Here is a 22,251-nt window from a genome sequence, read left to right on the forward strand (position 1 = left end):
TTGATACTGCAAATGATCCTGGTCTACCACAAATTGGAGGAGGTGAGTGCATCGCTATATGGAAGTACGCCGCCTGGAGGCTTTGGGCCAAAAATTCAGTCCCCTAAATCTGGAGAAGAAATCATAACTGCCAGGGTCACCATCCTGAATTTCTGGGTTCTCACCAATCTGTTTAGGAGTCTTAGATCTAGAATTGGTCTCCATCCTCGCTCGATTCTTCTTCAGTATGAGCAAATAACTCAAATAGAAGCCCTTTATCCTGTATTGAGCAGGTACTAGTTCTATTGCTGCTAAATGAAGTGGGGTGTTTACTTCCTGCCTTAACAAGGGTTGTGAGATGGGTCCCTGAAGCAGGATGGGGAAGGGGAATGAGGAGGAGGGAGGGAGGTAGAGGGGATGGTGTAACCTAATGATATTACTTCCAGTACCCATTTGTCTGAGGTCATCCACTCCCATGCACGCTCAAAGTGGAAAATCTATTTCCAAATGGGGGAAGTGGGTAAAACACTGAAGCTGGCAGGCTAATGATGGGTGGGAATTCAAACCCCCCAAGTGTCACATCAAAATTGGCACTTCAGTGACGACGCCTGTTGTGGAGCCACATCAGATGGAGTAGAGGGTCTCTTTCTATGGAACCTGTGCCTCTTCCTGGGCAGGTTCCATGGGTCTCAGGAATCCACATAATTGCATAGGTCAGGATCTCTGAGCCATTTGCGATCTGCTGAACTTCTGTTTGTTTGCTGGAGTATAGCTGCCTAACAAGCATAACATGGCCCTGGAATCTTAAAGGGTATGTAACAATTCAACTTCCATCCATCACACAGGAGATCCTCAACAGTATTTTGAACTTCCCTGGGGAAGGCAGACAATTGCTGCTAGGAAGCCCTATGCATCACCACTACCGCAGCAATAAAATGGACAGCAATGTCTGCAGCACCAAGCACCACTTGCAAAGATGTTCTTGCCAGCAACTGTCCCTCAGCAATAGGGGCCTGGAATTGTTCTCTTTGGTTGGGGGGAAAAGTGCTCAGTAAATGACCCAAATTTCATGTACTTGGTAAAGTTGTACTTGGTCACCAGTGCTTGGTAACTTGCAATACGAAATTGCAGTGTAGCCAATGAGCTGGCCTGCCTTCCCAGGAGGTCCCAGTGCTTTTGGTCTCTTGTTTGGGGGTGGATTTATAACGGGGTTGTTTGCCCCGCTTGTTCATCTCATCAGCAACCAAAGAATTGGGTGGGGGAAGAGGAATTCAGAGTCCGTGGAGGGGACATTTTACAAATGGATGTCACCAAAGCTGGGGTTTGCCAGATAGTTCTAGCGGGTTCCAGCCAGGGCCGGCTCCAGACCCCAGCGCGCCAAGCGCGCGCTTGGGGCGGCATTTTGCCGTCAGGGCAGCAGGCGGCTCCGGCAGACCTTCTGCAGGCATGACTGCGGAAGGTCCGCCGGAGCCGCCTGCCGCCCTCCCAGCGCACCCTCCGCAGGCGCGTCTGCAAGAGGTCCCCCGGAGCTGCGGGACCGGCAGCGCGCCCCCTGCGGCATGCCGCTCTGCTTGGGGCGGCCAAATTCCTAGAGCCGCCCCTGGTTCCAGTAGAGCCTGGTTTATGGAAAGAGCAACTCTAGACAGTGTCTCAGAGAATATCCAGTATCTTGTGTTGTGGTTCCCCAACCTCCTCAAGGGGTATCTGCAGAGAGTCTGCCACATGATTAACAAGATTATTAATAAATCTATCCAAGCTGCCACTACTGAAAAAACTTTTGTAAAGAACCTGGGTGCTATGGGTAGTCCAAAGGGGAGGACTCTAAACTGGTAATGGTCTTAACTGAAGAGGATCCTGAGGAACCTCTTGCGAGATGGGTGAATGTTTATGTGACAGTATATCATCTTACATGTCAAGAGCTGTGACCATGTGCCATCCTCCAGGGAGGGAATTACTGATGCCAAAGAGATCATGTGGAATTTTAGTTGTCAGATGTCGAGAATCTGCCTCCATCTCCCATTCTTTTGGAGGATTAAGGAGAGTTAGAACCCCTTCCCTTGATGTTGAGGTGGAACTCTTTCTAAGGCTTCCCAGAGAAGCTAGTCCACTTCCTGGCAGAACATCTCCTTGTGAGAGTGGTCCCTGAAAAGGAATCGGGAAGGAGGTTGATAGGTAGAAGTTGCCAGAAACTGAATCAGATAGCCACCATGAATAATTTCCTGTACACATGTGCCAATAGTTGCAGACAACTTGGGTAAGGTGCCCTCCAAAAATCTGAGGAGGGAAATGATGTGGCATCAGTAAAGGAGGACAGGTCTCAACAGTCACATTCAAAGAAACAGTTTGGCTGAGGGTCACAGTAAGATGTGGTGGCGGATGTTGAAAGTGCTTCATTCCTGGGCCTATAAACCTCCTGTCTTTTATGGTGGTTCCCGTACATCCCTGTCTCTGATGTTTTGTCTTGGTGGTGGTGTACAGATGCCCAGTGAGTGAACAGTTGTCCTCGAGTCCCTGAGGGGGTGATCATCTGTCTTCTCATGGAGCAGACTGATCATATCAAAGAATGGATCCTGGATGGTACTCTGTACCTCTCTAGGGAAACCTGAGGAGAGACTAGTTGTTACAATCCTCATAGCAATGACCATAGCTATTCCCCTGGACACAGTGTCCACAGCATCCACCGCAGCCTGGTGGGAAGTTCTGGCCACCAATCTGCCCTCATCAATTAAGGCCTGAAATTCAGCTCTATTCTCTTCCTGGAGCATGTCCTTAAAATCTAGACACTTAGCATAATTGGTAAAATCACATTTGGCAAGGAGGGCCTGACAGTTCGAGACCCTGAACTGAAGGGGAGGTGGAAGAGAAGACTTTTCTTCCCAGGAGGTTGAGCTGTTTGTGCCCCTTATCATAGGGAATAGCCTTTGGATGTTGCTGCCTGGATCTCTCAGTAGCCACTTGTACTACCAACGAGTTAGGCAGCAGATGCAGGAATAAAACCTCTCCCCCTTTGGATGGAACAAAGTACCACTTTTTGACTCTCTTTGAGGTGGAAGCACAAGAACCAGGAGTGTGCCTGTAGCAGGGTGGTTACCCTGCTTCTTCCCTGAAGGGCTTAAAACAGCCCTGGGTGAAGGTTGTGGCTGGGAGCTGCTAAGCTGGGCTGATTGTGAAGTGGCTGCAGCTGGGCCACGCCCCAGTCAGGCCACAGCTGGCCTGTATAAAGAGGCTGGGAGCCAGGAGCTCAGCAGTCTCCCTTTGCCTGTAGAGGGAGAATGGCCTGGCTGCAGGGAGCTAGAGACAGGGTACCTGAGTGGAGCAGGGCTGGGGAGCTCCAGCCTGGAAAGCCCCAGGCTGTGGCCTAGCACAAGGCCAACAGGTACTGGGGGTTGCAGAGGGCAGCCCAGGGGTAGGCAAAGGCAGCAGGTCCAAATCCAACCTTGCCAGTGATGAGCAGGCTGAAACTGCAGTCTGCCCCAGGGCGTGGTGGCTAGATGATGACTGGCAGTAGCCTTATACTGAGGCGAGGTGGGGATAGTGGGTGGGGTTTCCCCTGGGAGGGGGAGACCCTGAGAGAAAGGGGTTACTGCCAGGGGGCAGCACCCCAGCTAACAGGGCACTGGGGTCCTGGGAGGGACATGGGGGGGGGGGGGGCAGAGGACAGGCGGATCACTGGCCTGCAGAGGGCACTCCAGAGCTGGAATGAGCTAATTCCCAGAAGTCACCAGCAGGAGGTGCCGCAGGGGTGAGTCTGCATGCTTACAGTGCCATAAAGTCTTTGCTGGGTCCATGATGGCCTTGTTGATTAGGAGGGCTGTGTGACTGGGACCGGAAGGCTGCAAAATATCCAGCCGTCTGTGTTGAGGCTCCTGAACTTTCTCAAGCTGAATCTGCACCTTGGAAGCTCCACTGAGCACAAGCTCCTAATATTTCCTGAAGTCATCAGGCAGAGACACTGAAGATGGAATAACCACCTCATCCGGTAAAGATGATGAAATTAGTCCCCAGAACAGTCAGATCCAGCTCACCTTCCTCCTCAGAATACTCGGATGGAGCTGTTTGGTGTTGGCCAGGAAATAGGGCTCACGTACCAACCCCAGGTGTCTACAGTAGGGCTCCCATGGGCCCCATCAATACCAGTACATGGAAGCAACTGGCAGGGGAGAACCTCATGGTACAGGGTACCACCTGTCTTTTGGCCAATCATATTTGGCCATAGGTTGGGACCTTGATCTTACAGGGCTTCTGTCTGGGGACACCTCTACCTTGTATTGCAAAGACTCTACAGAAGTTTCCAACTCATTGGAAGAAAAGGCTTGACTCCAGGTTAGAATCATAAAATCATAGAAGATTAGGGTTGGAAGAGACTTCAGGAGGGCTAGTCCAACCCGCTGCTCAAAGCAGGATCAACACCAACTAAATCATCCAAGCCAGGACTTTGTCAAGCCGGGCCTTAAAAACCTCTAAGAATGGAGATTCCTCCACCACCTCTCTAGATAACCCATTCCAGTGCTTCACCACCCTCCTAGTGAAATAGTGTTTCCTAATATCCAACCTAGACCTCCTCCCCCCTGCAACTTGAGACCATTGCTCCTTGTTCTGTCATCTGCCACCACTGAGAACAGCTGGGCGCCATCCTCTTTGGAACCCCCCTTCAGGTAGCTGAAGGCTGCTATCAAATCCCCCCTCACTTTTCTCTTCTGCAGACTAAACAAGCCCAGTTCCCTCAGCTTTTCCTCATAAATCATGTGCCCCAGCCCCCTGATCATTTTCGTTGCCCTCCATTGGACCCTCTCCAATTTGTCTATTTCCTTTCTGTAGTGGGGGGCCCAAAACTGGACTCAATACTCCTATTTGGCACTGGTTAGGCCACATTGAAGGGAATAATTTCCTTCTATCTGCTGGCAATACTCCTACTAATACAGCCCAATATGCCATTAGCCTTCTTGGCATCAAGGGCACACTACTGACTCTCATATCCAGCTTCTCATCCATTGTAATCCCCAGGTCCTTTTCTGCAGAACTGCTGCTTAGCCAGTTGGTCCCCAGCCTCTAGAAGTGCTTGGGATTCTTCCATCCTAAGTGCAGGATTCTGCACTTGTCCTTGTTGAACCTCATCAGATTTCTTTTGGCTCAATCCTCCAATTTGTCTAGGTCACTCTAGACCTTATCCCTACCCTCCAGCGTATCTACCTCTCTTCCCCCCCGCCCCACCCCAGTTTAGTGTCATCCGTGAACTTGTTGAGGGTGCAATCCATCCCACCATCCAGATCATTAATGAAGATGTTGAACAAAACCGACCCCAGGACCGATCCCTGGGGCACTCTGCTTGATACTGGCTGCCAATTAAACATCAAGCTGTTGATTACTACCCATTGAGCCCGACAATCTAGCCAGCTTTCTATCCACTTTATAGTCCATTCATCCAATACATACTTTTTTTAACTTACTGGAAAGAATACTGTGGGAGACCATATACAAGGCTTTGCTAAAGTCAAGATATATCACATCCACTGCTTTTCCCATATCCACAGAGCCAGTTATCTCATCATAGAAGGCAATCAGGTTGGTCAGGCATGACTTGCCCTTGCTGAATCCATGTTGACTGTTCCTGATCACTTTCCTCTCCTCCAAGTGCTTCAAAATGGTTTCCTTGAGGACCTGCTCCATTATTTTTCCAGGAACTGAGGTGAGGCTGACCAGTCTGTAGTTCCCTGGGTGGTTCTTCCCTTTTTAAAAGATGGGCACTATATTTGCCTTTTTCCAATCATCCATGACCTCCCCCAATCACCATGCATTTTCAAAGATAATGGCCAATGGCTCTGCAATCACATCAACCAATTCCCACAGCACCCTCAGATGCATTAGATCTGGACCCATGGACTTGTGCATGTCCAGCTTTTCTAAATAGTCCTTAACCTATTCTTTCACCACTGAGGGCTGCTCACCTCCTCCCCATACTGTGTTGCCCGCCCAGGATAGCAGTGTGGGAGCTGACCTTGTCTGTGAAGACTCAGGCCAAAAAAACAAAACATTGAGTACTTCAACCTTTTTCCATATCATGTCACTAGGTTGCCTCCCCCATTCATCAAGGGTACCACACTTTCCCTGGCCTTTTTCTTTTTGCTAATATACCTGCAGAAACCAATGGCACTGACGGCTGCGCACTGAGGCTGGCAGGCAAGATGGAAGAACGACTTTGCATCCTCATTAGTAACAATGTCCTGGAATAGGGATGGTCCCAAGAGGCGGGGTGAATGAGATCATGGGAGAGCAAAAATGTCCTCCAGGAAGACTTAGGTCTCAGACCACCCTGAGGAGCTTGGAGAGTCCACTGGTGGAGCTCTTGGATCCAAAACTTCCCTGGTCATAGTGGAAGTCAGATCCATCTGGGGTCATGTTGTTATAGGCACCACATTGGCCTGGATGTGGGAGAGAGCACCAGCGGCTGTTTATCCTTTGCCATAGGAACTGGTGCTGCAACTGGTGGATCCGTACCCTTGAGCATCACTTTCTCGTACCAAGATTTATTCAAGCCTAAGTCTTTAGCACCCATATACTAGGCTCTCCCAACTGAGACAGGGTGGGGAGGGATCCTTCCTCTTCGGAGCTGTTTTCAACAAAGACAGTTTGTTCTTTTGCCTATAAGTACCTCTTACTCTCACAGGAAGCCTTCTCTTTAGGCTTAGAAGTCTTAGGCCTTGTCTATGCTACCACGGTAAGTCGACCTAAGTTACGCTACTCCAGCTACATGAATAATGTAGCTGGAGTCAACATAGCTTAGGTTGATTTATTGCAGTGTCTACATTGCGCTGCATCGATGGACGCTCTCCTATTGATTTACCTTAATCTTCTCGTTCCAATGGTGTACCAGAGTTGACCAGAGAGCGCTCTGCAGTCAATTTAGCGGGTCTTCACTAGACCCAATAAATCGACCCCTGCTGCATCAATCGCAGCAGCATGGATCCCTGGTGAGTGTAAACATGGCCTTAGCCTCAGTTCCTGTTTGATGGGTCTGACATACAGGGAGGGGGTTGGCCCTGGCCCTGGCCCTGATCAGATTAAAGTCTCATTTCCTTCTCCGTTAGGTGATTAAGTCTCAGTTCCCGACTCTCAGGAGTTCTGGGGGAAAGGAGCGGCAGATGCTGCTCTTGGCTGAGATGTTCATCACTCACAGAAAAAGTGCCAGGACACGAAACAGTTCTTGAACCCCAGGCATAATCCCATCCTTCCCGGGGGGGGGATGGAATAAATTCCCCAAGGTGTGTGTGGGGTGGAAAAAGGGGACTATCTATCTAACTACACTATACTAGAAAAAATACAAACTATTTACAATATATTTACAGAAACAACACAGTAGAAATGAGTTGAGAACACACCAAAGATTCCGACTTGGACCATTCAGAAGGAACTGGAGAAGTGTTGGCTCACACCACCTTTTATGCCCTCGATTCGGTGCACAAAGAATGCTATGGCACATGTGTGGACCAACGGACACTGCTTGAAAAAAATTTCAGACTCTGGCAGCTGGAGCACATGTGCACCAATGTGTGGAACACACACAGGGGCCCTCATTTGAAGAAGAAAACTCTAGTTAGGAACAGTTAATGCAGGGGCAAAAGTCATCTTAAAGGCATGGAAGTAAGAGGAAAGACTTGGGCTATCTTCATATGGTCTATGCTGTTGATAACACTCTTCAGCACTCCGTAAGGCTTTCACTTCCATCTCCAACAAAAACACTACATACCTCAGCTTCATCAAACCTACTAGGGTAAAACGTTAACTGTGCTTCCACATCCTTTTAGACCAATTATATCAACAGATCAGCAAATCTAGCTGCTCCATATTCCATGCAATGGGGACAGGAGCAGTGGAAGCACCCTAAAAGTGGAGGGCCCACAGGTGCCCAAACCATGGCCCCATCCCAAGGCCCTGGCCTCACACTGCCCCTTTGTTCCCCCAGAACCCCTGCTCCACCCCTTCTCCCTGCCCTTGCACCACCCCTTCCCCGAGCCCCCAAATGGCCCCTTCTCCCTGAGGCCCCACTCCTGTGCTGCCTCTTCCCCCCACCCCCCCAGACCCTGCCCCTCCTCCCCCCCCCCCAGCTCACTCCTCTCTACCCCTCCCCTGCTTGCCCTCACAGCCAGTAACGTGTGGGGCCATTGCCCCCCCACCCCATTCTGGCACTGGGGACAAGGCTCTACCTGAATCCTGCTGAGGTCACGGTTATGGTTTTGTGTTGGAGTGTAGAGTGAGAATCCAGTGAAATAATGGCAAAGCGGCTGATTTTTAAAGTTTGTTTTCTGTATCAATTGAGTTTTCATCAAACCACCATGAACGCTTCAAACAGCTCTCACACTTTATTCTAGTGTTTGGTTTTAGCCATTTCAATTAGATTTTTACAAAATAAAGACCTAAAGCTTGTATTGAACTGAACTCTAATGGAAGCAGAGTTATGGTGTAGCAGTAACAAACTACAGTCCACCCAGGCTGAGAACATGGCTCCACCTGCTGGCATATATGTGCATTGGTCACTATTTTGGAGCCCAGAATCTCAGATGCTAAATACTTGGCTCTTCTATATAAGCTGGGGCAAGCGACCTGAACTCCTAAGTTGCTTCATCCCTAAAGCTTGCATTCTGTGCTACAGACCAAATAACGCCAGTCAGCATTAGGGTTATCAGATGCAAAGATATTTATTGATGCCCTGAATAAGCACATTTCATTGTATATCAGGAATCCAGTTCAAAGCATCTGAATCAGCTCCCAGTTCAAGACCCAAAGGGAATTATTTGCAGAGGCAGATGGCGGTCACTCTGGTCAGTATAACAGGCGCATGATGGGAAGCAATGGGGGTAAGTCCTTCCCCTGACTAAAAGGGGCCATTTTCTTTCTGAATTTAGACTTCACTTTGTGCCACTATTGCTAGAGTGCAGTAGCAGCCATGATCACTCTGGACCAAACTCTTCAACAGCCCAACTTTCTCTGCCGCACGAGTGACTCAGGAGGCAGAGGGAGGCCTGCTGAAATCAATAGTCCTGGAAGGCCGCACACTCCAGGCTGTGACAGGAAGCTGTTCCTAGCTAGGATTTCTTCACTTCTGCTGCTTCAGAGAGCGACTGCTCTGTGAGCTGCTGCACCAGCTCTTCCACGTACACTTTAAAAAGAGGAGTAGGGTCCTGAGAGAGAAACGGGTTAATGAGAGACTGAACCTGAGCAGCAACAGGAAGAGGGAATGGTTAAAGTGTGCAACGGCCATTGTGCTATTTAAACCATGAACAATCGTTAATGGATGTTTTAGTCCTTACCTTTTACTCACGCTGCTTCTCTCTATCTGTACTACGGCACCAAGACTTATCTCTCGTCACTAACCTGCAGCTCACCCTGGGGATGTTTTCCCAAGCCCTTCCCCTCTCTCCCATGGAAGGATACAGCTTCGCTCCTGAATAGTTTAGGAGGAAAAGGCAGCATGGTGACTGTGATGCTGTGTGGAATCTGGGGGACACTTAAGGATATTCTGAATATCAATATTGTAATACTGTAATGAGTTGTGCCAGATATGGCACATGCAAGGTATCTGCAAAAATGTTATAATTTGCCAAATATGATAATCTTGTTTATGTTTGTGTCACCGTTGAATTATGGGTTATAGATATGTATGTCTGTATTTCAAAACTTGTGCTATGATTCTGGGTGACACCCCCCAGACAGTTTGGGCATCAGCTCTGCCTAGCCTGCTTGATGGCCCACTGAGGACCATCAGCTGTACAACTGACCCATTGAGAGAAGGCAGATACACCTTGTAATCCATAGGCAGGGGCATGCCTAGGGACAGAATGCTAAGGCCTCCAAGCCATGTGCTGGGCAGCTTGTGTTTGAAACAAAGGAAACACAGGCCACATGGCAAAAGGCTATAAAAGGCAGCTGCATCTTCTCCATTTTGTCTTCAATCCTGCTTCTTACCTCTGGAGGAACTTTGCTACAAACTGAAGCTCTGAACAAAGGACCGAATGACCCATCCAGCTGTGGATGTGTTCCAGAGGAACTTTCAAGCCAGCAAACTCACCACTACTGCTAAGGACCTGATATATGGACTTTAAAGTCTTTGTATGTATGTGACTGTTTTACCATTTAACATCTCCCTTCTTGTTCTTTCCTTTTTCTTTATAATAAATCTTTAGTTTTAGACACTAAAGGATTGGCTGGCAGCCTGGTATTTTGGGTAAGATCCAAACCTATACTGACCTGGTGATGTTCCTCTAACCCCAAAGGGTCAGCCACATTTTTGTATTTGTGAGCAGAGTTTAAAATAACTTCTCACTGTACTGGACCTACGTGCTGATTGAGAGCCAGAAAACCGGCATGCAATAAAGGAAGCTGTATGATTTCTTTGTTTGCTTGTTGATAATCAGTGTGGGAGATAGGAAGCAGAGTTTGTGACTGGTGATGAGCTTAACTTCAGAATTAACCACCAGTTTGGGGAGTATCTGCTCTCCCTTTTGCAGCCTGCCCTGACCTTGGCATTTCCAGTGAGGGCTACCTCAGGCACCCCCGGGCCACAGTGACCAATGGAAGTAAGTGTAAAGTAATGTACCCTGGGAAAAATCACCCAGTCTTCTCTCTCTCTCACACAACTCTGAACCTGCGAAATGCTCTGCCATAAGCACATAGGGTAGAAAGTGATGCACAACATCTCATGGCGTTCTACTGAGCACTTTGCCATTTCCTCTGAATAGAACTTTGGTCACTATCACCTCGCTGAGAGTGAAATGACACTAAGAAGGGCAAGGAAAATAGGCAGAGGTCTGGGCAGGACTGAGACCACACAGGAACCTGGGAAGAGGCTGGGCAAGTGGGGACTGGGCTGTGGTACTTAGAATCCTGAAGGGATGGTGAAAACGGACCAGTCCCTCCATTCAGCTGTACATGTCAAGCAATTTCAGCCAGGACAGCAGATGGCCATATACTGGAGGGGCTGGATCATTTTACTGTCTGAGCGAAGCAGGACCCTGCGCTCTCATCTTGATGGCATGTGACTGTTGGTCTGGAAGTAAAGTTGTAACTTTGGAATATCACATCTGATCAATTCCAAAATTTCAGGGAACGTTCTACCCATGTACAGGCAGAATCCTATTGATTTTGGAGGAAATCAGAAAACCGGAAAGGGGAAATGGGGGTCACAGAGCCCCTCATATCTGCTTAGCACACCTAGCAGCTTTAACAAGGCTTGTAATTGTAGAGATTTAAAGACCAAATGATGGCAGCCATTAACTTCCAGCATAACACCCTGACCATCTCACCTCTGCCAAAGCTCCAGAGGAGTTTAACAGATTGGGAGATAAGGCACTCAGGGTGTCAAACAGGAGAAAAAAATAGCAATGGGGGGAGCAGCGAGGAAGAGGGAAAGAGACTAAGGAGTAAAAAGGTACTTTGGAGTTGCAGGGGTGTGTGGTGAGGGGAAGCAGAGACCTGGAGCAGTGGTGCTCTGTTGTGCCCGCCCGGACCAGTAATGGAATCTGTCCGTGTCCCCCCCATTACTGCACAGTTGGCTCAGCAGAGCAGCTTGGACTGACAGCGGAGCTGGGGGTACAGGCACAGCTGGCCTGGGGGCAGAGAGGGAATGAGGGCAGAGCTGCAGCTGGGGGGCGCTCCCTCCCCGCTTTCACATTGGGGCTGGCCCAGGCCCCGTCATGCACCCACCTGAACATTCCTCCATGCCCCCTTATGTGGCCATGCCCCAGTTTGGGGACCACTAACCTGGAGGGAAGTGAAGATGTGGAGGTCAAAGCAGGCACCTGAAGGGGAGGGGGCAGTGTAGCTGGAAGGGAGTGGGGGTGATAATGAGGCAAGCAGGGAGCTGGGGGGGAAGGAAGGAAGTGGTGATGGGGAGGAAAGATAAGGACCCAGAAGAGGGGGCAGGGAGCAGAGACTGTTTATAATGAACCCTGCGTTTATCAGCTCCACAGCACAAATATAGACTCTGGAAGAAGGGGGGGCCCTGGAGGGTGGGTGGTGATTCTCAGCCAAATGCTGGAGGGGCATAAGGATTCTAGTGAGGGAGCTGTGTGAACTTCTACAGTCAAGTGGGAAGAGGATGGAGGCAGGTAAAGGTAAAGAACAAAGCAGCTCTGAATGCAGGGACTAGAAGTATCTATTGCAGGCTCCCCATCCCTGCTCCCCATTACCCATCCACATCACTCCCTACACATCTCCTTCCCGCAGCCAAACAGCTGCAGGCATAAAAATGACTGGCTCTCCACCTGCTGCCCACACATCGCAGGCTGCAGGACCATGCTGCCCTCTCATTGGGTGTGCAGCTTGGCCCACAGATGCAACAAATCTCACCCCTCTAGTTATTTATCATAAATAACGCAGTAGTCATTTGCAGTCACTGGGGTCATGAAGTGTGATGCTGCTACAGGGTTTCAGCCAATCACTACACGGGTAGAGAAAAAAAAAAATCTAACTCCCTGATCCCAGAAAGCACTGCAGGCTTTGCTAGGTGTTGAAGCCACTCAGAGACTGGGCACCAGTTTATAGAATCATAGGAACCATAGGGTCAGAAGGGACACAAAGATTATCTACTCTAATCCCCTGCCAAGATGCAGGACTTGTGTCTAAACCATTCAAGACAGATGACTCTCCAGTCTCCTTTTGAAAACCTCCAGTGAAGGAGCTTCCACAACCTCCCTAGGCAGCTCTGTTCCATTGTCCTGCTGTTCTTACAGTTAGGAAGTTTTTCCTGAGATTTAATCTAAATCTGCTATGCTGTAGTTTGAACCCATTATCTCTTGTCCTGCCCTCTGAGGCAAGAGAGGACACCCATTCAAGTATCTGAAGACTGCTATCATGTCTCCCCTTAGTTTCCTCTTTTCCAAACTAAACACACACAGTTCCTTCAGTCTTTGTTCATATGGCTTGTATTCCATCCTTCGTTGCTCTCCTCTGGACCCTTTCATTTCTCCACATCCGTTCTATACATTGGTGACCAAAGCTGGACACAGTACTCCAGTAGAGTGGTACTATCACCTTCCGTGTCTTGCATGCTATGCCTCTATTAATGTAACCTAAAATTGCATTTGCTTGTTTTGCAACAGCATTGCATTGCTGATGCACGTTGTGGTTGCGATCCACCACAACTCCCAGATCCTTCTCTGCAGTGCTGTGTGCTGCCAGGCCAGTTATCCTCCATTCAGTATTTGTGCTTTTGTTTTTTCTTCTCTAAGAGTAGCACCTTAAATTTGTCTTTGTTGAATTTCATTTTGTCATCTATAGCCCAGTTCTCCAATTTATCAAGATCCCCCTGAATTTTAGTTCTATCCTCCAAAGTGTTGGCAACACCCTCTCCTCCTCAGCTGTGTCTCATCTGTTTAGGATGTCTCAAAAAGAAAGTAAGTTCACAGAAGAGCACAAGTACTGATCCATCCACACTCATGCAGGTAAGGCTAGAGACCAATGATTCTACATGAGGATTGCTAAGCCTTTTGATAATTGCCCTTGGCCTCCACTGCCTACCCTACCATGCTCTGTCCTTTCTTCCTCTACTACTACAGGACACCCCCCTCCCCTGGAATTGGTGGCCTGGAATCCCATCCTCCATGAAGCTCAGGAACGACTAGCCATACCATGCTGTGTCTTTCTCTGACTGCTGAGGTTGCAAACAGATGGGAGAGTGGGAATACTGGGGGTGAGTATGGGGCAAACACCCTGCAGGCTGCTGGGAAGCTTGGAAGCTACTCTCTCTTCTGATGCATTGTGGCTGCCTGTGGGATCTCCCAACCCCTACCTCATAATACTAAGAAGCTCCAGATTAGTATTTCTGAAAAGCAAGTGAAACTGAGGTGTTGATAGGGCTGCAGGGGGAGAGCTGGAACCTGCAGTCATATCTACATATCCTAAGCAGCATGGATGTGACCTAGAAGGGGCTCAGAGGAATGATTCCTTCTGAAAAGAAAGAATCCAGCAGACCCAAAGCATTTCCATTATAGGGTCTGAGGTGTGTGTGTTGTAACTGACTCTTTATCAAACACTCCCAAGGAAATCATTCCAACATTAAACATCTCCTGTTAAAACATGTCCACATTAGCTGTGCTGATTAACGTGGCGCTTCGGAGGTGCCCACCTCAGAGTACAGCATTACTGAGAGCACTGCATGGGCTCTGTGTAAAGCAACTGGATACACAGCCAGTGGGTGCTGTGTTCCCATATAACTCAGAACTCACCTTCTTCTCTAGAAGCCGCTGCTTTTCTACAGCTTCTTCCAAACTCAGCCCAACCCACTCAGCCTCCTCTTCTGGGATCACAAATTCCTGTGTGACAAGAGAAAGGGGTTAACGGTACAATCTTTACTGGGGAAGTTAGTGACTAGCTCCAGTAGGACTGTGGGACTGACTCAGGCAACTAGGAGGAGCTAATTGGAACAGAATCACCGTCAAAAGAATTGAGCATTTTGCATGTGCACTTTCCATTTCTGGTGACCAGCAAAGAAGTTTATCCACCCCAGCTTACTTCTTTTCCATTTAGCAAACATAGGTTTGTTTCGTATTGTACACAAACTGCCAGGCTCTGTCTTAGGTCAGCAGAGTGAACGTCAGAATAGCTTTGGGAACTGGGTAAAGGTCTGTCTCATTTTACGCTGGGGTTACGTTCCGCAGTCAGCGCGTAAAGCGAAAATCGCGTATAGTCAAAATTACATTGAGTGTAATGGAGGGCAGAATCGCCTACACTACAGAAACAGTATTTAAATTGTTATTTTTCTCTTTTTTTGTTTTGTTTTTTTCTTGTTTTTGCCGAACGTGTAAAGCTGAAATTGCGCATGTTAAATGTGCCTAAGATGCAACAGACCTGTATTACGTTAACACTGGCTCTGTGCTGACTTACTTCAGCACGTGCATCTGCAATGTGTAAGCTGCATTAAATGTTAATCAGCAGTATCCCACACACACGGATAGGGCTTCACTGCAGCAGCAGCTCAGATGGCCCTTCTGTCAACATAGTGGTGATGGTAGATGTCCACTGATCATTTCAAGGCCTTTCTGGCTAGCACCAAAAACGTGAGCCTTTCCCCTTCTGACTGATCAAAGGTGCACTCAGCAAACAGCCCATGTAAAATGACAACTGGCCAAATAATAGAATTGGGCGGGAGGAGGGGAAATCAACTCTACCCTCCAGTTTTAACCCTGAGAATAGACTCAGGAACTATTCATCACCCCACTGCCTAGCAAACATGACCAGTTCGGAGGGACAGACAAGCTTCATTGTACAGATCTAATAATAAACAGGTGAACTACCCACCTGATACTTGTTATAGATAGCCTCTCTCTTTGCTGGATCATTTGGATGCAGGCTAGGGTCCCTCCGAGCGAGCCGTAGCAGCATTGTTCGTTTCAAATCCATCCCTAGCTTGGAACACAGATCAACCTTTGGAGTCTGAAGGAATAAAGTTTGATGACTGATGTTGATGGATGGATTCAGAAGACTGCAAATTACTTTTCTATAACATCAGTGAAACAGTCAGTCCTCCTTTCCCCACCTACTGGCGGCTACTCCGCAGTACTGCCTGCTATTTTATAGGCAGCATTGTAGTAACAACCAGAAAGCAATTTAAACTAGGCACTAAGAAAATGCTGCAAACAGCTGCGTGACTAGCTGGTGGAATAATCTGCCTGTGGAGGTTGTTGAAGCTCTCACTAGAAAAGGCTGAGGACAGACAAGGCACAGCACCCGAGGCTGGAAATGACTTCTTGCATCTACATTGAACTTAACTCACTCTGAGATGTGGTCAGAGTGTAGCCCCCGAGTCACAGAGGTCTAGAATACAGTCACAGCCGCCCTAGCATTTAATGCCAAAATCAAGATGGAGCAGTGCAGACTGGGACCTTTAGGGCTGCATTGCCATATTAAGGTTAGGGTGCTTCCAACCAGCTCCACTTACATGATTTGGGTGCAGCATTGTGGTAACTGCCAAGCTGCTGAAGTGGACGTCATTGGGAAAAGTTCAGGGGCCTACCCTCCCACATAACTCAGCAAAGCAGAAACACGTGTGCCTTGCCTTGAGGATGTAGAAATCCAATCCATAGGCTGCGTCGATCAGGTCCAGGGTTCTCATGGTGACTGTAATGGCCAATTTCTTGTCAAGGATCTCACTATATAACTCCCGCTCAAAAAGCTGTGGCTTCCAAGTCTTCTTCAGTCTGTTTGAGAGCTAATAGGGATAAACAAGATTCCCAAAGAATAAATCATCCCTCTGTTAATGGCCACATTACTCAGAAGAGACTATACAATCGCATCTACAAACACTGGACATGGCAGTAGAGAGCCTATGTTTTGTCACAGAGCCCCTAAGGCAGGAATGGACAAACAGGGCCCACCCACAGATACAGCATGTGGGGACAGCAAAACCCAGCATGCAAACTGGGCAGCCAGGCTACACTGCATGCTGGGAAGTACTTCTCACAGCCATTGCAATCTACTTCATTTTATGCAAACTAAACTCCTGCTGTGATCTACAATTGAGTTAAGTTGGGGTGCTCCCCCTACCCAATGACTTCCTCCTGCTCCCCCACATCAACTTCTCCTTGCTGGTCAGTGTTTGTCAGGTTTCATTCAGCTCAGGTTTGCCCTGATCCAAGGCTGGAGACATTACAATGCCGCTCCAAGACCCAGAATGTTGGGTCATTCTAGGACACACCAAGGGATTACTTGGAACGAAAAGACAAACTCTTACAAAATGCAAAAAAGTGCCTTGTTTGGCATCCCAGCACCTCCAAAGACTAGCCCTGAGGCAGGAAGCCTAATCACACCATAGGAAAGTAGACACACTGTTGCTGTCGGTGGAAGCCTTGGTTTCACACACCTAGGTTAGACAAACTCAATGCTAATGATTGTCGGCTCTGCTGTGCAGCGGATTTATTCCTGTGTCAAGAAGTTGCTCTAGATTCTCAAAAGGTATTTAGGTACTCAACTACCACCTGATTTCAATAGGAGACGGACACCTGATACCCTGGAGGGTCTGGCCCTTAGAGCCTTTCAGGAACTACAGAATAAAATCATGCTGGGTCAGAAATTAAATCTAGCAAAGAATCCTGTGGCACCTTATAGACTAACAGACGTTTTGCAGCATGAGCTTTTGTGGGTGAATACCCACTTCGTCGGATGCAAGTCAAATACTAATCCATCCATCAACGACTTGCATCCGACGAAGTGGGTATTCACCCACGAAAGCTCATGCTGCAAAACGTCTGTTAGTCTATAAGGTGCCACAGGATTCTTTGCTGCTTTTACAGATCCAGACTAACACGGCTACCCCTCTGATAAATTAAATCTAGGTATGATTTACTGAAAACTGGATGAAGGGTTTGCTGGAGAAGTCTGTGGGTATTGGGTCTCAGTCATTCCAGAGCAAGTCTGCCCAGCTGATAAGTAAAATTATATTTGTTCTACCTGCCACCCCTGCACACTTACCCTGGTATCTGATAGTTAAGATGGGCTCTTTTTGATTTGCACATCACCAGCACTAGAACCTAACACTGGACTTCTGTCAACAATTCTGAATACGCTGCACAAATAGGTGGCCAGCAACCACCACCAATTTGGTCGACTTAGTATACTTTCTCTATACACACATATGCCCCCCGTACATCATTTGAAAGCTTATTATGTCTACTTTAAGATGAGGTCTAATGTGAAGCTGTGAATTGATGCCATTACCACAGAAATAGTGATGTCACCATCAATACGGTAAAATGGCCACTTTGAAATATTTGCATTTGTTTCTGTTAGTTTGACTCTATGAATCAATTCAAGACATAAAATTGGATTTCTTTGTTGTTGTGATGCTTTGAAATTATAATCTAGAGCAGTGATTCTCAACCTGTGGTTCACGTACCCCTGGGGGTCTGCAGATTATGTCTAAGACTTCCAAAGGGGTTCTCACCTCTATTTGAAATATTTTTTAGGGGACACAAATGAAAAAAGGTTAAGAACCACTGATCTAAAGGGTTAAACAAAGTCTAACAACAGATTTGTACAGGTATAATTGAAATGCAATAGCACTGCTGGCATTTCTAGTCATCATTACTGTTGGGAGCAAAGGCATATGTAGGCCTGACAGAAGCCGGCTGTGGATTTTAAGTCTAGTCTCATGTTTGACAGCATAAGCAGAACTGTGTATGTATAAGAAATTGCAGTGCAATCATGCATCTCTCAAACCTCTCCATTTCTTCTTCCCCAACATCTGCTATTTTCAGTAGAGACTCTTGTACATCTGATGTGACATGCAGTTCGGCAGATATGTTGATAAGCATTTCTGGATGCTATGTAGGGTAAAATATGTTTGACTTATTGTTGCTGACATGGTTGTTAAGAGTTGTAACATGCTCTTCTTCCTTCTTCAGTGCAGAGGCAAGGACTTGTTTGTGGACTTTGTCTTCACTATTTCTTGTTAGGTAACTTCTTTCTCTCATAGCCTTTGGATATTCATAATATGAAGCTGTCATCTCTAACACTAACACTGACCTGTGCATAAGTGTCACTGAATTAAAACAATAGTTTCTAGAATATTTCAATGGGGAGTTGCATAGGCAAGTACAAATTTAAATCTACCAGGCAGACTAGATGCTACACTGTATGTATAAAAGCTCACAAATGGAGAACCATATTAGGAATTAACATACATTTATATCTACCCACTATGAAGCACAAACTACTGGCATGTAATCTACTGCTAGAGGTGTGCAACCTTCAGTGTGAGACTGATCAGATCAGCAAATTTCAATTGGAAATATAGAAAAGTATTATAATCACGTGATATACTTTGACATATAAAACATGTGATGTGAAAACATTTCATGTTAGTATATGTTTATATTTACCATTTTTGCCACATGCTAAACAGCATCATTTCTGGGGGGGAAAATTGCCCATGCAATACCAATAAAAATCTTTTAATACATTGTCATTTGCTAGCTTTGACCAATAAGCATGACATTAAGGTACTGAAATTAATTTAAACAGAAAAACCGTGGTCAGTCATGTTCCAGTGTTTCCAGAACTGTGAAAAAAGTTACACTCATTTTGGGTACCACTGTTTCACCTTACCTACAGGCTTACAGCCCCACTTGACAGCGCCACATCATACCTCATCTTAAATAAATTTTCAAATAATATATAATGTGGGTGTGTGTAGGGAGGATACATTAAACTTAAAAATATGGCCCTTTTTGAAGAACTGCCACACATCTAAACAAGAGTAGGCACCAGTTCCCTTCCAGAGCTGTACTGGCACTGCAGTACCAAGAGTAGGAACTTGTTTGGGTCTGTGAAGTCAACAGATAAGACTAAATATGCACAGGTAGCAGGTTCCGTGACGTAATAAGGTATCATTTTTACAGACCATAAACACATTCTTTAAGCATCACCCTTAATGAAACAACTCAGACTAGTATAGGGGTAGGCAACCTATGGCACTCGTGCTGATTTTCAGTGGCACTCACACTGCCTGGGTCCTGGCCACTGGTCCGGGGGGGGGAGGGCTCTGCATTTTAATTTAATTTTAAATGAAGCTTCTTAAACATTTTTAAAACCTTATTTACTTTACATACAACAATAGTTTAGTTATATATTATAGACTTATAGAAAGAGACCTTCTAAAAATGTTAAAATGTATTACTGGCAAGCGAAACCTTAAATCAGAGTGAATAAATGAAGACTCGGCACACCACTTCTGAAAGGCTGCCGACCCCTGGACGAGTATCTGGTCTCATATTATAAACTACTGAAGGGTGCCAAGCTGAAAATAACATTTTTAGGCTGAACAAGTTTAACTTTATTCCTGATTAAGCTTAAGAGGCTGGTGCTCAAGGTCTCTTATCTGTGCTAAACACAGTCAAATGCCAGAGGAACAGGCCTGCAAGTTATAGGACAGTCTATGGGTCTGAAAATATGGTTTTACATAAAGCACATCTTGAATAAATACATCGAAGGCAAGAACTCTCTATGTAAATAGGAGACAAGATCCATGTCCTTACAAAAGGAGAAATAAAGTGACTTACATTAAGTTTATTAGTTACCAGGAAGGTCATTACTTAAGCACTTAGGAATACACCTCCAAACTTCATGGCCAGAATTGACCTTGGCATGCCCCTCCCCAACTCTGCTTCTTATCATAAAATTGTCTGCAGAACACCAGGTAAAAAGCAATGACTTTCATGAGGCATGGCCCCCTTTCTAAACCACTTGGGGTTAAATTCATCACTCCTCACACTGCCTGACTTTAGCTATGACTTTGCTTCCTACCACTCTTCTCCTCTTACTGTATTGTAGCTCTGCAGCCTTGGCAACATTAAGGCTGCAGCAGCTCCTCTTGCACAGGTGGTTGGGTCTCGGTTACACAGCCCATTTCAACACTGCATAAACAGGAATTATTTCTCAAGATTAACACATGAAAGTATAGTAGACCACAATTCATATGATGCTCTCATCAGAGCAGGTGGGAGAAAGAGAGACAATAAACCCTAACTTGGAAGTCTGGATACTACTGATGACGAAAAAGAGTAAGAGTTACAGCAACGGCCACCCAAGCTCCCTGCTACTGAAGGGGGGGGAGGATTTTCTCTCCCTTCTGATTTTGGTGCTAGTGAGTATGGTGGTGGCAGCCACTCAGTACATACTTGCTTCCTGTTCCTAGCATTGGTCCAGTCACTCAGCAGACAAATGAAGCCATAAGATGAGAATGCGCCTACACACTTCATACTCACTCACTTTGTCATTGCCAGCATACCGATAGCCAGAAATCCAGCCTTCTCCTCCCCAGAGCCCTTGCTGAGACTCTGGGGGGTAGTAGACTGGGATAGGAACATCCTGCACTCGCTCTCGTTGGCCTGTTTTTGGATTTAATTTATATTTCACCCCAAGGGGTTTCCAGTGAACTGGGGTGGGCTGTGTATTATCCTGTAGTGATTTGAGATAATGAGCAGGCAGACGGGCATAGATGCCCTGCTTCAGTTTCAGAGCTTCCCAGATCCGCGGAGGGTACTTGTGTAGCGGCATCAGGCAGTGGTTGCTGTTAACAGACAACAGAATGGATCAGTTAGGATATTGGATATTTGTCAAAAAAGTCAGGATGGCCGGGATAGGGCTTAAAAAGGAAACTGTCCCAGACAAAAGGGGATGTATGGTCATCCTATCTCCAGGCAAGTGGATCCTGAGGGAGCCTGGCCAGGGCTGGGGCAGACCGTGGCCTGACTAATCGTGCCACGCCAGAGAGGCTGGAGTGATTCCCCACCTGGCACTGGACCGGCCCTGGCCACACTTCTAGCTCAGCCTGGCAAATGCCATCACCTTCCAGCAGGGCCGGAGAGTGTGGCCAGTGGGCAGGGTATGAGGGAGTCGGTCTCTGGAGGGGGGGGGGCTGCTGGCCAGTGGGGGATGTTTTGGGGGTGGGGGGAGGTCTGCGTGTTGGGATGCTGGACAGTGGGGGGCGGTCTGAGTGGGGGGCTGTGTAGTTGTGGTGGTGGGCTGTGGGGACGTGCATTGGGCAGTAGTGGTGCGGCTGTGTGGCAGGTGCTGGGCAGGGGTGGTGGTGTGCAGGCCACTGTGCATTTGTGGTGGGGGGTTTGTGGGGGGGCGCTGAGCATAGCAGCTCTGGGGGATGCTGGGCATAGGAAGTCAGGGGCTGTGTGGCACGGCATGGGCCCACCCCCGAGCGGAAGGAGCACGCTGGCAGCACAGGGCTGGGCGGGCCAGCGTGCATCTGTCTGGCAACTGCCGGTTTGTATACAGAGCCCTCGCACTGGGCTGGGTGGAGCGGGGCCGGCCCCACCGTGCTAGGCCCCAATGCCCCTGGCTGGCCCCTTGCTCTGGGGACCGACCTCCCCACGCCGTGCTCGGCGCCGGGCCCGCAAAGGCTAATCCGGCCCTGGCGCCCGGCTGTTCGCTCCCCCCAACCGCCACCGCCACCGCCCTGCTTCCCGCTCCCCCCAACCGCCCTGCTCCCTCTCACCCCCCTCAGCCCGACCCGCATCTGCAGCCCACCTACCGCAGCCACCCCCCCCTCGCGCAGACAGGCCGAACGCCCGCCACTTGCCACCGGAAACAGAAACCGGGACCTGAGGCGCTGTCCACGAGGCTCCTCCCATTGGCTGCCGCTGGTGTCACTCGCAAGCCCCGCCCCCTCGTCTCGGAGCTTGGAGAAAGCGCGGGTGGGGAAGAGCGAGGAGCGGACCAGAGGGCGCCTGCGCGGGGCGGGACCGGACCTGGGTGAACCCAGTTCACCAG

General features: G+C 48.0%; 1 protein-coding gene across 5 annotated transcripts; it reads right to left on the minus strand.

Moving 5' to 3' along the window:
• Window positions 1–8,647: 8,647 nt before the first annotated feature.
• On the minus strand, window positions 8,648–22,170 carry MRPL28 (mitochondrial ribosomal protein L28). Of its 5 annotated transcripts, none has more exons than XR_005585888.1 (7): window positions 22,013–22,170; window positions 20,737–21,037; window positions 16,028–16,180; window positions 15,271–15,405; window positions 14,199–14,285; window positions 9,285–9,418; window positions 8,648–9,155 (listed from the first exon to the last, which is right to left on the minus strand). XR_005585888.1 is itself a non-coding variant. In XM_039493326.1 (7 exons), exons 2-6 carry the CDS (start codon window positions 21,022–21,024, stop codon window positions 9,356–9,358), a joined length of 726 nt encoding a protein of 241 aa, XP_039349260.1. In that variant the 5' UTR covers window positions 21,025–21,037; window positions 22,013–22,170; the 3' UTR covers window positions 8,648–9,155; window positions 9,349–9,355. The 5 variants fall into 5 exon arrangements, 4 of the variants coding, with proteins under 4 accessions (XP_039349260.1, XP_039349257.1, XP_039349258.1 ...); XM_039493326.1 differs by having other exon boundaries at window positions 9,349–9,418; XM_039493323.1 differs by lacking the exon at window positions 9,285–9,418.
• Between the last annotated feature and the right edge of the window lie 81 nt (window positions 22,171–22,251).

Source organism: Mauremys reevesii, linkage group 10 (genome assembly GCF_016161935.1).
Source record: "Mauremys reevesii isolate NIE-2019 linkage group 10, ASM1616193v1, whole genome shotgun sequence".
Lineage (NCBI taxonomy): Eukaryota > Metazoa > Chordata > Testudines > Geoemydidae > Mauremys > Mauremys reevesii.

What these genes read in the sequence shown, in the direction of transcription:
- MRPL28 (XM_039493323.1), bottom strand. Translation starts at nt 21,024, where the DNA reads ATGCCGCTACACAAGTACCCTCCGCGGATCTGGGAAGCTCTGAAACTG. An exon ending in GGTATGCTGGCAATGACAAA is followed by an intron (nt 16,181 to 20,736) that starts GTGAGTGAGTAT and finishes TATCCCTATTAG; the next exon opens with CTCTCAAACAGACTGAAGAA. An exon ending in TGGATTTCTACATCCTCAAG is followed by an intron (nt 15,406 to 16,027) that starts GCAAGGCACACG and finishes TTATTCCTTCAG; the next exon opens with ACTCCAAAGGTTGATCTGTG.